The 15547-nt window shown below is 43.5% G+C and overlaps 1 protein-coding gene across 3 annotated transcripts in view; it reads left to right on the top strand.

Moving 5' to 3' along the window:
- The window catches only part of LOC149445774 (threonine synthase-like 2), a 45310-nt gene that overhangs the window by 10245 nt on the left and 19518 nt on the right, over window positions 1-15547 (top strand). For all 3 annotated transcript variants that reach the window (XM_089653422.1, XM_089653423.1, XM_089653424.1), the window contains 3 exons: window positions 1150-1344; window positions 3038-3190; window positions 6054-6284. In XM_089653422.1, the coding sequence (XP_089509548.1) occupies window positions 1150-1344; window positions 3038-3190; window positions 6054-6284 (579 nt within the window). The remainder of the gene's footprint in view (window positions 1-1149; window positions 1345-3037; window positions 3191-6053; window positions 6285-15547) is intronic.

Here is a 15547-nt window from a genome sequence, read left to right as displayed (position 1 = left end):
TTCAGATGGGCCTGGACATGTGCTTTCTTGAGCAAAGGGACCTTGCGGGCACTGCAGGATTTCAATCCTTGTTGGCATAGTTCGTTACCAATTGTTTTCTTGGTGACTGTGGTCCCAGCTGCCTGGAGATCATTGACAAGATCCTCACATGTAGTTCTGGGATGATTCCTCACTGTTCTCATGATCATTGACACTCCATGAGGTGAGATCTTGTATGGTGCACCAGACCTAGGGAGACTGACAGTTGTTTTGTGTTTCTTCCATTTGCGATGATTGCACCAACTGTTGTCACCTTCTCACCAAGCTGCTTGGCGATAGTTTGGTAGCCCAGTCCAGCCTTGTGTAGGTCTACAATCTTGTCCCTGACATCCTTGGACAGCTCTTTGGTCTTTGCCATGGTGGAGAGTTTGCAATCTGATTGTTTGATTGTTCCTGTGGACAGGTGTCTTTTATACAGGTAACACAATGAGATTAGCAGAACTCCCTTTAAGAGACTGCTTCTAATCTCAGCTTGTTTCCTGTATAGAAGACACCTGGTAGCCAGAAATTCTGCTGAATGATAGGGGATCAAATACGTACCATGCACATGCAAATCAGTGCATCATTTGTTAGTCATGCATTTCTTTTGAATTTTTTGTAGCTATTCTGTCTCAGTGTTACAATACACCGAACATTCGATTTTTAGACTGATCATTTCTTTGTGAGTGGGCAAACATTCAAAATCAGCAGGGGATCAAAAACTTCTTTCCTTCACTGTAAATACACACACGTGTTTACATGTGTTTAGGGCATGTATATGCGTTGTGTGGAGAAACCGCAAAAGCCGCTTCTTGGGGAATGCATGCTTGGGAAATTTCTTTCCGCCACTGGACGAAAACACCTGCATGGGCCCATTACCTAAAATGCAGTGGTGTTCAGAGGTGAAAAAAAAAACCCCAAACACCCTTGAAAGTGGCGTTTTCTGCATCTGTGTGCATGAGGTCTAAGACAGGAGGTGGATTGCTGCCAGATCACCAGGTAAAGATAAAAGAAAAAAAAAAGAAAACTAATGCAGCCACCACATCTCAGGACTGGTAAGCTGCAGTATATTACATTTATGGTTTTTGGGTTTAGATATGTGGAAAGCAGTGATAACTCTTCTCTGTATAGATCTGATCGACAAAGCTTTACTGCGCTTCAGACACCAAGACATCGTTCCAATTACCAGACTGGAAAATGGGTTGAATGTGATGGAGATGTGGCACGGTCCAACATACGCTTTTAAAGACCTCGCTATGTCCTGTATGGGCCAGTTTCTGGATTACTTTTTGAAGGAAAGCAAGCGGCATGTGAACATCCTGGTTGGTACGTTGTCACCAATATATCATTGTTATCCCACAGATGGCTGACTTTTCTCATATCGTTCATAAAATATATGAAAGCACATTAAAGCGGTTGTAAATCCTCACATATACCCAGTGAAGTGACTGGCCTCAAAGTGGTTGTAAAGGCTCAAGGTTTTTTTACCTTTTGTGCATTCTATGCACGAAGGTAAAAAACCTGTGTGCAGCATCCCCCCCCCCCAGCCCCCCTAATACTCCCCTAAGCCCCCTCTTGATCCAGCGATGTGCACTGGACTGTTCCTGGACTCCCTCTCCTCATTGGCTGAGACAGAAGCGGGAGGCATTGGCTGTCAATCACAGCAAGTGAACCAATGAGAAGTGAGAGAGCAGGGGGCCGAGCCGTGGCTCCGTGTGACTGGACACACAGACAGCGGGTGCCCCCATAGCAAGCTGATTGCTGTGGGGTCACCTGACAGGAGGGAGTGGCCAGGAGAGCATGCAGTGGACCTGAGAAGAGGAGGATCCAGGCTGCTCTGTGCAAAACCACTGCACACAACAGGTAAGTATATAGACATATTTGTTATTTTTTCTTAAACAAAAGCCTTTAGAAACACTTCAAGTAATACACAGAGATGAAAAACGTCCTCTTACATAAGTTGTACCTGTTTATCTACAGTTGTGTTTCTCCTACATCCATTCAAAGTGCAGAATTTACACAGGATCTCTCAGCTATGAAAAGCAGGGGGTGGGGTGCTGAAGTTACATCAATGAGGAGAACTGATTGGAGGGAAGGGAACCCCCCCCCCCCCTTAAAACAGGAACAGAGCTGCGGCTGTCAATCACAGGCTGTGTCCTCTCCTGTCACCATTTTTCTGTTCGTGTCATGAAAACTTGTCAGAAGTGACTCATATTATAGCAGAGAGACAGAAATGACTCTTAGTGCTCTGGATTGAGACAAATACACACTATAGAGGGATATGTTTTGTTCATATTTCATGTCTGAGGTTTACAACCACTTTAAGTGACACAACATCTGAAATACACATATTTTTCAGTGGACAGATTTCCTTTAAGTGTGGTACTTTGGAGAGTAAATCAGACTTAACACAAGCTACATGTTTTCTTGCTGTGTGCTGCACGCAGTAATGTGTCTAATGTGTAAAACTTCCAGCTATTTATTACCTCTCACTGAGATCACAACACTCCCCCCAACAATGTATTCATCTGATTTCCTCTCCTGAAGAACTGCACCATCTTTGTTCAGCCACCATCCAGGGTCAGCATCTACTTTCTGGACTGAGGTGACAGTCATGTAAATTTTAGTGCTTGTGCAATTTTTGGCTGTGTTCACAAATGCCTTACACAAATCAGCCTCTGCTGCATCCTCTCACCTTGCAGTGTTATAATGTACAGTCTGATCCTCCTACCTGCAGCGCACTGATGACATCATTTGAGCCTAGACAAAGACTGACTGAATCTTGAGGATTGCTTTTTAACGATAAAAGTTGGAGCTTTTCTGAAAAGAAAATGATACTGTTACTCTGTATTGTGACATATCAGGAATTTATTCATGCAGACTTGTTATGTTACTGACAGGTCCACTTTAACCCCGTGTTTATATCTCACATTTATTACTGACTGATTATTTTAATTACTGACCAGAAGCTTTCAGAGAGCTTTCTGTATTATTCAGCGCTGTGTATCTTATGTTTCAGCAACATCTGGAGACACGGGAAGTGCTGCAATTGAGGGTGTTCGAGAAAATCCAAATATTGATATCATTGTTCTGTTCCCACTTGGATGCTGTACTAAGATCCAGGAGCTGCAGATGATCACAGTGTTTGAGGATAATGTTCACGTGTTAGGGGGTAGGTAGCCGGTACATTACTATTAGTCAGGATTTAACCACTATGTACGTCCCGAGAGCGAAGCGCACAAAGCAAACTTGTGGCAGTAGCAGCCATGTGCTTTGTATTTATTTCAGTCAAAGCCAGGGGCGGACTGACCATTTGGAAACTCAGGCACTGTCCGAGGGCCAGGGTCAGTAGGGGGCCCATGAGATGCCCCTGGTACGTTTTTCATAGGCTTTTTTTGAGTTTGGGCAAGGATACAGGGGCCCCATGATCTCCTATTGCCCGGGGGCCCCATGAGTTGTCAGTCCGCCCCTGGTCAAAGCTGGCCTCCAGCTGTAATTTAAAAGTGATCCGGGCACATTACATGGGGAGGCTGCAGGGCACATTACATGGGGAGGCTGCAGGGCACATTGCATGGGGAGGCTGCAGGGCACATTGCATGGGGGGCAGCAGCAGGGCGCATTACATGGGGGGCAGCAGCAGGGCACGTTACATGGGGGGCAGCAGCAGGGCACGTTGCATGGGGGGCAGCAGCAGGGCGCGTTGCATGGGGGGCAGCAGCAGGGCGCGTTGCATGGGGGGCAGCAGCAGGGCGCGTTGCATGGGGGGCAGCAGCAGGGCGCGTTGCATGGGGGGCAGCAGCAGGGCGCGTTGCATGGGGGGCAGCAGCAGGGCGCGTTACATGGGGGGCAGCAGCAGGGCGCGGTACATGGGGGGCAGCAGCAGGGCGCGTTGCATGGAGGGGTAGCACCAGGATATATTATTTTGTACATGGAGTCAGCAGCAGGCTATATTACATCTTCCTTCTTCCTTGGGTCAGCTGATAGCTTTCCATGGTTTCCAACACCATTTCTATGCTGATGACACACAAATCTATCTCTCTACTCCTCAGCTCACCCCATCAGTTTCCTCACGTATCACCGATTTACTAACAGATATATCAGACTGGATGTCACACCTCTTCCTAAAATTCAATCTATCCAAAACTGAGCTCATAATATTTCCTCCCCCACGTGTCTCTTCCCCTGATTTCTCAGTCAGGATCAATAGCACGACTATCAACCCATCCCCACATGCCAGGGTGCTAGGGGTAACCCTGGATTCTGAACTATCCTTTCAGGCTCACATCCAATCCCTGTCCAAATCATGCCGCCTCAACCTCCACAACATCTCCAGAATATGCCCCTTATTAACCAAGGATACCACAAAGCTCCTAATTCACTCCCTGGTCATCTCTTGACTTGACTACTGCAACTCCCTCCTCATTGGTTTACCTTTACATAGACTATCCCCCCTCCAGTCCATCATGAATACTGCTGCCAAGCTCATCCAACTTACCAACCATTCAGTGTCTGCTACCCCTCTCTGCCAATCCCTCCACTGGCTTCCACTCGCTCAATGAACAAAATTCAAAATACTAACAACAACTTACAAAGCCATCCACAACTCTGCCCCCAGCTACATCACCTACCTGGTCTCCAAATATCAACCAAACTGCTCTCTTCAATCCTCCCAAGACCTTCTGCTCTCTAGTTCCCGTGTCACCTCCACGCTTGCACCTCCATGCTTGCCTCCAGGACTTCTCCCGAGCTTCTCCCATCCTATGGAACTCCCTACCCCAATCTGTCTGGCTGTCTCCTAATCTATCCACCTTTGGACAATCCCTGAAAACCTTTCTCTTTAAATAAGTCTATCCTGCTTCTACATAGTAAACCGCCATTTATTTCCTCCATCAGCTCATCCCCCCCACAGCTATTACCTTTTGTATCACTCAACCCTTCCTCCTAGATTGTAAGCTCTAACGAGCCAGGCCTTCTGTTCCTCTTGTACCAAATTGTATTGTAATAGTAATGTCTACCTTCATTTTGTAAAGCGCTGCGCAAATTGTTGGTGCTATATAAATCCTGTATTATAATAATAATAATTACATGGGAGGGAGCAGAAGGGCACATTACATGAGGGACTGTAGCGGCCGAGCACAGCAAGCGGAGATGGCAATATACTGTAGAGTAGGTTTTGGGAGTCCTGGTCCTCACCAGCCCCACCATTCTTCTCCATCCCAGGTGATGTCACATACATGCACCTAGGATGGACAGGAGGGGAGTAGGGGCCGCGGGGAACAGAGTGCTACAGCACGACTCCCTGAAGCTTCACACTGCAGATCTGTATGTAGGGGAGACCTGGGGATGAGAAACAATCTGATTACTAATGCAGGCCATAGATGGGTTGAAAATCGGCCGTTTAAAATAAAAAAAAAATTAAAAAATCGGTCGTTCAATCGGCCGACATTACCACCAATGGCAAAAAAATCAGCCACTTTTCGTCCCGTCTACGGCCGGCATTTTTACTTCTGTCCTTGCAGAGAGCTCCGCTATTATATGTTACATGAAAAAGTCTTGCGGTTGCAACATTGTATCTATTTCAGATAAAGATATTTTTATTCGGATACAAATAGATACATTTTTGCAACTGCAAGACTTTTAATATAAAATATAAAAGCGGACTATTCTTCTTCTTCTTCTTCTTGCAGGTCACAGCTCATGTGCAGATTTTTTATGGGTAAAACGATCGGCCGATTTGCCCATCATTGCCGGGAAAATTGGCCAATTGTCAAAATCGGCCGTGAATTTTCCAACTTTACCGATGAAAAAAAATGTGCCAAAACCCCGAAAAACGGCCGACCAATTGACCCACTAACGATGCGAAAATCAGCTGATTTTTTTTCGGACGAAATTTCGGCCAATTTTTGACCCATCTATGGCCTGCATAAGTGATTACATTGGAATGTGTGAGATATTGTACATCCTCCATACGCATGAGCAACCTAATAATTCATATAAAATGCAACTCTTCTAAATTTTCTCCTGTTCCTTGGCAGTTGAAGGAACATCGGATGAGCTGGATGTACCTGTAAGAAAACTCTTCGCAGACACAAGTTTTGCAAGCAAGCATAACTTAATGAGCACTATTTCTGTAAACTGGGCTCGAGTGATGGTCCAGGTAGCCCATTTCATCTACGGGTACTTCCGATGTGCTCCAGCATCAGAGGAAGACATACTGCGCCCAGTGGAGATAGTCGTACCAACAGGTGGAGCAGGGAATATTACAGGTAAGAGATGGGTAACATGAAGTGAGCACGCACCAGTACCCCAACAGCAAATGGCTTGCTATGGGGGGGGGGGCACTGGTCAAGGGGGAGGAGCCAGGAGCGCTGGCGGGGGAAAAAGAGGATCCTGGTTGCTCTGTGCAAAACCAGCACAGAGCAGGTAAGCATAACATGTTTGTCATAACCTCTGTGACCAAACCCCGTTAGGTAGGGTGAAATGCATCAGAGGGTGTGGCCAGAATGGCGGCTGAGGCTATTCCTCAACATTGGACTCCTGTGGTCGGTTGATCAGCGTCCATCCCTTCACAGGTACAACATGTTTGTTATAAAAAAAACAAAACAACGAACCTTTAGAATCACTTTAACTATTTTAATCCTTATGCTGCTAGCATTAGTAAATAGATCATATTAATATAGTTACTCTTTTTTAATTTTTTTTTTTACATTTCTTCAGTTACTTCCTGGTTTCTGGCCTAGATCAAAATGATGCCATACATCCCTGGAGTTTTAATGAGCATTTTGTTTTCTTTCATCTGGAGGAGGAGCTTTCACAGTAACAACACTCAGGAACAAACTGGCACCCAATATAATTAACCCTCCCAAACAACCCAGTTTTTTCTTTAACCGCAGTGGTTTTTATCCCTGCAATAGGTGCATGTTATGCGTTTGTAATGGTATACACAAAAGTACTGTAAAATATTTTAGATCAAACGCTACAGGTAAAACGTACGACATTGAAAATACCATTACATGTAACACTACACATGTGGTCTACCTCTTAGAGTGCTCCTGCGGGAAGCAATACGTAGGGAGGACAACCCGAAGGCTAAGAGACAGGTTGCGTGAACACCTCAAAAACATCACTAAGGGATTTAAGGAACACTCTGTATCCATGCATTTCAGACAACACCACCACAGAAACCCCCACTGTCTGAAATTCACGGGAATTGATGTTATCAAAAAACAATGGCGAGATACATACAGCAAAAGAGCTGTATCTAAACTAGAAACGAAATGGATATATTTATTGCAAACGCTGTCACCATCAGGCCTGAACATCGACCTCGACATTAATTGCTTCATTGACACCAGTTAATAGCATCACAAAATCCCACATCCCCTCAGTTGGGTTCATCTGTTTCCATTTTTTATACTCATGATTATTGGTTCCACCCCATGTGGGTGTGTATTTTATATGTTTATATTTTTTATATTCTAATACCTTTGTGACCCATGTCTCATATATTCACAGTTTTATGGTCACTATTATTCGTTTTAATATGTCCGCATACGTTTATGTTACTGTCATTTGGCCTTATAGGCCTTTATGCTGGATTTAAGCGGTATGATATTAGTTAATATTATTCTTTCACCTTTTTTACATATGGTTTATTAATAGGGTATTGATGACCATCATTGTAATTTCCATTAATTTTTTAACACACATGTTTTATATTATTTTATACTGTTTTTAAACTATTATTATCCAGTCACTATGAGGTAGTGATTCTTCTTCTTGTAAGACGTTTATGACTAATCATAGATTGTTAGATGATTTGCTTCATATATGTTTCCTGGCTTTATTTAGGAGAGATCCTTTTCCCCATATCGTCTTTTCCAATTTGGTCACTAGGTGGTGCTGTGGCTTCCATTAAATCCTTGCACAGGGATTTGGGTCATACTATAGCCTTACCAATGAGTAATCGATTGTCACAGACCCCATTGCGCCACAGAGGAATAAGTAGACATCCACATGCCCGGATAAACCTTTTAATTTAGAAGGAACATTCCCCTGTGCGCTGGGCACATCTCTCATTGATGTATTGTTTTCAACCCACGGCAAAATGGCCGCCGGAGGTCTTACTGGGCATGCGCGACTGCTGTTTGTCCTCTATGCACTATAAGCCAAAAACATGGCTAGTGCGCATGCGCGGGAAGCCCGCGATGCCGCAGATGTGCAGAATGAGCACATTTGCTCTTTCTTTATTTAAGGACTCACTTGGGACCGGGTTCTCTCCCTTTGAAAATGTGTTATTACACGAAACGCGTTAGAGAGATACCCTTTCTTATGGAATGTTAACCACTAACTACCTCAGATGTAAGTGCTGATTTTGTTTACTTACTTGTACTTTGATGTTACCCCTATTTTGATCATTAAACATACTACACTATTGGAGTTCTTTTCTCTCTGGGCTCATTTATCTGGCACTGAGAGTCCCTGTTCTGAAGGATTTTTCCTGGCTCCTATCTGCCTCGTATGATCCCCCTGATGGCTGGAAATTGTACTGCTGGACACAGCTAACCTGAGATGTGGAAACCTGCTTTGGATAGATGACAGCTGGTGAAGTACCTCCACCTGATGATCACATCCGCATGCTGAGTTCCCACCCCCAGAGTACCGAGGAGTAGGTCTTATTTACTCCAACGCACATTTATCTGTGCTATCTGGTTAGTGCATAGTACGCTCATTGCTTCCAGCCACAGCAGTCACGAAAGTTATCCGCTGTTCTTTGTGTCACCACAGTCACATCATCTCATATGAACTATATCCTATCAGTCAATTGGTGCATAGTATGCTCATTGCTTCCAGTTTTAATAGTCACGTATTTTACTTTTCTGTTTACTGTATATCCACAGTCACCTCACTCCGCATTATCTATACCTAATAAGCGGTGTTGCTGTTAATATCATTTAACACCACGGTCACGGCAGTCACAGAAGGTTTATTACTGCTCGTTGTGTCACAACAGTCACATTAATTTATATATACTATATTAATGAAGTTTTAACACTGTGAGATATCTTCAATATGTTGCAACTATGATCGAGCGCCGCATTTGTACCTTTATTTCTGATATTTATTGGAGGATCTGAGGTTGTTTCCTCTTCTATGCTGGCTGCTCCTATTTTTCTGTACTTAACTGGTCTACTGTAACCCAGCGCTCATATTTCTATTGTTTTTATTACTCTTCCTTTCACAGTAAGCACACACTCCTGCCTGCATGCCTGAACTAAGGACAAATGGATTCCAGGAAGTAAATGTTACATGAATCATCTGCCATTACCAGGGGTGGACTGACAACTCATGGGGCCCCTGGGCAATAAGGGATCATGGGGCCCCTGTGTCCTTGCCCTCACTCACAAAAGCCTATGGAAAAGGTACTAGGGGCATCTCATTGGGCCCCCTACTGACCCTGGGCCCTCAGGCAGTGCCTGAGTTTCCAAATGGCCAGTCTGCCCCTGGCCATTACACAAGGCTGTGGTTAGAAATGCTGAGGGTTGGTTTTCAAAATAATTTCTCAACAAAATAAAGCGTGGAGAAATGGATGCATGGGTGAGCATGCTTTATGAACTAAATGGTGTTTTCAGTGGTCAGATACAGTTAAGTTCCACTTTAAAGTGTGACTTCCATAGTCTGGTTGGAAAAAGACAAAAGTCCATCCAGTTCAACCATAGAAAAAAAAAAAAAGTTATAATCCTATACCCACAGTTGATCCAGAGGAAGGATCTCGGCAAAAACTCAGCAAAGCATGATCCAATTTGCTCCTGCTGGGAAACAAAATCCTTCTTGATCCCCCGAGAGGCAATAGGATATTCCCTGGATCAAGCTTACCTTCAAATGTTAGTATCCAGTTATATTCTGTGTATCTAAGAAAGAATCCAGGACTTTTTTAAAGCAATCCACTGAGCTGGCCAGAACCAACTCTTGAGGGAGTCTATTCCACATTTTCACAGCTCTTACTGTGAAGAAACCTTTCCGTGTTTGGAGATTAAATTTCTTTTCTTCCAGACGTAAAGAGTGCCCCCTTATCCTCTGTGATGACCTCAGGGTGAATAACTCTACACCGAGTTCACTATATGAACCACTGATGTATTTATACATGTTGATCATATCACCCCTTATGTATTATACATGGAGATCATATCCCCCTTATGTATTATACATGGAGATCATATCCCCCCTTATGTATTATACATGGAGATCATATCCCCCTTATGTATTATACATGGAGATCATATCCCCCTTATGTATTATACATGGAGATCATATCCCCCTTATGTATTATACATGGAGATCATATCCCCCCTTATGTATTATACATGGAGATCATATCCCCCTTATGTATTATACATGGAGATCATATCCCCCTTATGTATTATACATGGAGATCATATCCCCCTTATGTATTATACATGGTGATCATATCCCCCCTTATGTATTATACATGGTGATCATATCCCCCTTATGTATTATACATGGAGATCATATCCCCCCTTATGTATTATACATGGAGATCATATCCCCCCTTATGTATTATACATGGAGATCATATCCCCCTTATGTATTTATACATGTTGATCATATCCCCCTTATGTATTATACATGGAGATCATATCCCCCCTTATGTATTATACATGGTGATCATATCCCCCCTTATGTATTATACACGGAGATCATATCCCCCCTTATGTATTATACATGGTGAACATATCCCCCTTATGTATTATACATGGAGATCATATCCCCCTTATGTATTATACATGGTGATCATATCCCCCCTTATGTATTATACATGGAGATCATATCCCCCCTTATGTATTATACATGGTGATCATATCCCCCTTATGTATTATACATGGAGATCATATCCCCCCTTATGTATTATACATGGTGATCATATCCCCCTTATGTATTATACATGGTGATCATATCCCCCTTATGTATTATACATGGTGATCATATCCCCCTTATGTACTATACATGGTGATCATATCCCCCCTTATGTATTATACATGGTGATCATATCCCCCCTTATGTATTATACATGGTGATCATATCCCCCCTTATGTATTATACATGGTGATCATATCCCCCCTTATGTATTATACATGGTGATCATATCCCCCCTTATGTATTATACATGGTGATCATATCCTCCCTTATGTATTATACATGGTGATCATATCCCCCTTATGTATTATACATGGTGATCATATCCCCCTTATGTATTATACATGGAGATCATATCCCCCCTTTATCTCCTCAAGAGAGAATAAATTCAGTTCCTCTAATCTTTCCTCATAGCTGTTTGGTTGCCCTTCTCTGTACTTTCTCCAGTTCCCCAATGTTCTTTTTGTGAATTGGTGCCCAAAACTGAACTGCATATTCCAGATGAGGTCTTACTAATGATTAGTACCGGGGTAATATGATATCTCTCTCTGGAGTCTATACCTCTTTTAATACAAGAGAGGATTTTGCTCGCTTTAGAAACTGCAGCTTGGCATTGCATGCCATTATTAAGCTTGTGATCTACCAGAACTCCCAGATCCTTCTCCACCATTGATTCCCCCAGTTGTACCCCCCCTAGTATGTATGATGCATGCATATTCTTAGCCCCCAAGTGCAGAACCTTACATTTATCAACATTAAACCTCATTTGCCACATAGTTGCCCAATTACACAGTACATTGAGGTCGGCTTGTAAATTGGAGACATCCTGTAAGGACGTTATTCCACTGCACAGCTTAGTGTCATCTACAAAGACTGAAATGGGATTTATAATCCCAGACCCTATATTGTTTATAAATATATTAAAAAGTAAGGGTCCCAACACTGAACCTTGGGGTACACCACTGACGACCCCAGACCATTCAGAGTATGAATCAATAACCACTACTCTCTGAATACGATCTTTTAGCCAGTTTTCTATCAATTTGCATTCAGATTTTTCCAAGCCTGTAGACTTTACCTTACACATTAGCCGTGTGTGGGGAACTGTGTCAAACACTTTGGCAAAATCCAAGTATACCATTTTTATATTTATTAAAAGCTCTTTTCTTATTATCTATAGCCTTTTTAACTTTGGCCGTAAGCCACATAGATTTGATTTTTAGCCCTTTAAACGTGTTGCCCATGGGAATATATTTTGCAGTGTGTTCACATACAGTCTTTGAAGAACTCCCATTTCTGTGTTGTGTTCATCAATGCCAATATTCCCTCCCAGTCTAAGGCTTGGAGAGCAACTCTCAGCCTTGAAAAATTAGCTCTCTTGAAATTGATCCTTTTTATTTTTCCCGTATGTGCTTGCTGTTTACAGCTAACAATAAATGAAATCATGTAATGGTCACTGCTACCCAGTGTCAAGGTCCTACCTTTTCCCTGAAGTTATGTTACTCCATGTGCTGGCGTCCATCTTGGATTCTGCTGTGCATGGTGGGAATCCTTTTATGCCTTCAGGTCTCTGAGGTCCATCCCCCAGAGGGGTGTGGCTGATGACATATAAACCTGTGGCCCGCACATGCTCTTTGCACTTGTGTCTTGTGTCTTGGTCTTCCTACAGCTCTATGTATACGCTCGTGACTCTTCTGGTATCTGACTCGGCTTGTGTTTAAGACCATTCTCTGTGTTTTCCTTCAATCTGACCTTCCGTTGCTGAACCCGGCCCGTGACCTGTGATTCTCTGTCTACTGTCCTGTACCGTTTTGTCCCGTTGTTGTCGACCCGGCTTGCCTGACTACGCTATTGTCATTCTCACCAGCTACACGCCATTGGCGGCGGCTATTACCGCAGCTGGGGTGTCTCGGGGGCCGCGACCTGGTTCCTGGCTGCGTCAAGTCCATCCCCACCATCAGGGGCCCTGGTGAAGGGCAGCCTGGGACTTAGACTCCGCGCCCTGAGGGACTTCGGTCTGTTGGTGGTGGTTGTCGTCAGCCAGTGCGTTACCCTGCCACTAGGCCTACCTGTCCGTTCCACAGCCCTGCCCTGACACCCAGATGTTCTTTTATATGGACATTAGTAATAAGCTCTGGTTTGAGATTACCAGGTCCAGCAGAGCATCGTTCCTAGTAGGGGCCTCTATGAACTGGACCATAAAATTGTCCTGTAGTAGGTTTAAAAATGTTTGCCCTTTAACTGTTCCTGCAGTACCATTACTCCAGTCAATTTCCGAGTAGTTAAAATCCCCCATTATTATCACTGTCCCAGCCCTTTCGATCTGTGCAAGGAGCTAAGTTTCCACCTGCTCATTAACACTGGGAAGTGTAACTTGGTTATTAATTTTGATATAAGGAAGCTGCCATCTTAGCCTCTGTTTGATCTGCAGTTGCCGTGGTTCTGCACATTTGATCAGTTATGACACCAGACAATTTATGGCTTGTCAGTTCAGTTGAGAGCTGTCATTCACAGCATGCTTTGAATACAACAGTTCTGGGAAACCATTACATTGATGGGTTTTGTTCCACTTTAAAGTCGGCACTCCACCTTAAGTTGCTCAGCACCCATGCTCTACCCCAGCCTTTTTCAACCAGGGTACCTTTTGGGTTCTTCAAGGGTGCTTTGGAAAATGCCTAAAAACTTCCCCAAAATTGTGTACAACCCAGTGGGTAGATTAAGCCTGTTTTTTGTTACACAAGGCCATCGTTTTTAATTAACTGTGCAGGCCAGTCACCAGCATTCTAACAATCACTGACATCATTGGTTGATAAGGAGAACATCAGACACCTACACGGCATCTTTATTTAACCCTTCCTCCCCGCCCCACTCTGTCAGCACTGGTTCACGTTAACTGAATTGGGGAGAGAAAATAAGGAAGCAATGTTGGAATACTAGTCAGTACCAGTCTGGATAAGAGTAATTGCTTTGAAATAATAAATCACCTCTAATGTTGGGTGTCTTATGTGTGTGGATGTTGATGTATTATGTAAAACGATTAGTTTAGATTTTTACATTTTAGAATGGGGTGCCTTGAGATCATCTATAATTTTAAAGGATGTCTTGACTGTTAAAAGGTTTAGAAAAATGGTTCTACCCATCTGTGATGTTCCTGGAGGGCTATTTAATTAGGTTGATGGGATAGTGAAAAAGGCCTTCAAGCTGTGGTAAGAAGCAAGTAGTAGTTCTCGCCTTGGACCTGTTCATAGCCTCCATGTAACCAGGAAGCTTTTCCACATAAGCTTTCCCTCCAGGGGGAGCATAAGGACTTTTCCCACTTGATGGGGTAAGACAAATCGTATTCCACCCTTAGAGGAATGTTGGGACTACAGTTGCAAGAAAAAGTATGTGAACCGCTTGGGATTATGTGGAGTTTTGCATGAATTGGGCATAAAATGTGCTGTGAACGTCATCTAAGTCACAACAATAGAAGAACACAGTCTGCTGAACATAATACTACACAAACATTAGATGTTGCCATGGTTTAATTGCACATAACATGTAAACATTCACAGTGCAGGGAGGAAAAAGTATGTGAGGCCCTAGCTTAATGACTTCTCCCAGAGCTAATTGGAGCCAGGAGTGAGCCAACCTTGACTCCAATCAGTGTGATGATATTGGGTGTGTTGCTGACAGCTGTCCTTAAAAAACACACACCTGTTTTGGGTTTACTGGTTTCAAGAAGCACTGTCTGATGTGAACCATGCCTCGCAGAAAAGAGCTCTCAGAAGACCTACGATCAAGAATTGTTGACTTACATGAAGCTGGAAAGGGTTACAAAAGTATCTCCAAAAGCCTTGATGTTCATGTGTCCACGGTAAGACAGACTGTCTACAAATGGAGAAAGTTTAGCACTGTTGCTACTCTCCCTAGGCATGGTCGTCCTGTAAAAATAACTGCAAGAGCACAGCGCAGAATGCTGCATGAGGTAACGAAGAATCCCAGAGTGTCAGCTAAAGACCTACAGAAATCTCTGGCACATGCTAACATTTTTGTTGACACATCTACAATAAGGAAAACATTAAACAAGAATGGAGTACATGGGAGGATACCACAGAGGAAACCATTGCTGTCCAAAAAGAATATTGCAGCACGTTTGAAGTTTGCAAAAGAGCACCTGGATGTTCCACAGCACTACTGGCAAAATATACTGTGGACAGATGAAACCAAGATTGAGTTGTTTGGGAAGAACGCACAACACTATGTGTGGAGAAAAAAAGGCACAGCACACCAACATCAAAACCTCATCCCCACTGTAAAACATGGCGGAGGGAGCATCATGGTTTGGGGCTGCTTTGCGGCCTCAGGGCCTGGACGGATTGTTGTCATTGATGGGAAAATGAATTCCAGAGTTTATCAAGACATTTTGCAGGAAAACGTACGACCATCTGTCCGCCAACTGAAGCTCCGCAGAGGATGGGTGATGCAACAGGACAATGACCCAAAGCATGCAAGTAATTCAACAAAACAATGGCTGCAACAGCACAGAATACACCTTCTGGAGTGGCCCAGTCAGAGTCCTGACCTCAACCCGATTGAAATGCTGTGGCATGAC

This window comes from Staurois parvus, unplaced genomic scaffold, assembly GCF_062004578.1.
Source record: "Staurois parvus isolate SC_StPar_1 unplaced genomic scaffold, SC_StPar_1.0 ptg000711l, whole genome shotgun sequence".
Lineage (NCBI taxonomy): Eukaryota > Metazoa > Chordata > Amphibia > Anura > Ranidae > Staurois > Staurois parvus.
Note: the sequence above shows the minus strand (reverse complement) of the source record. Positions and strands in the feature narration are given on the sequence as shown.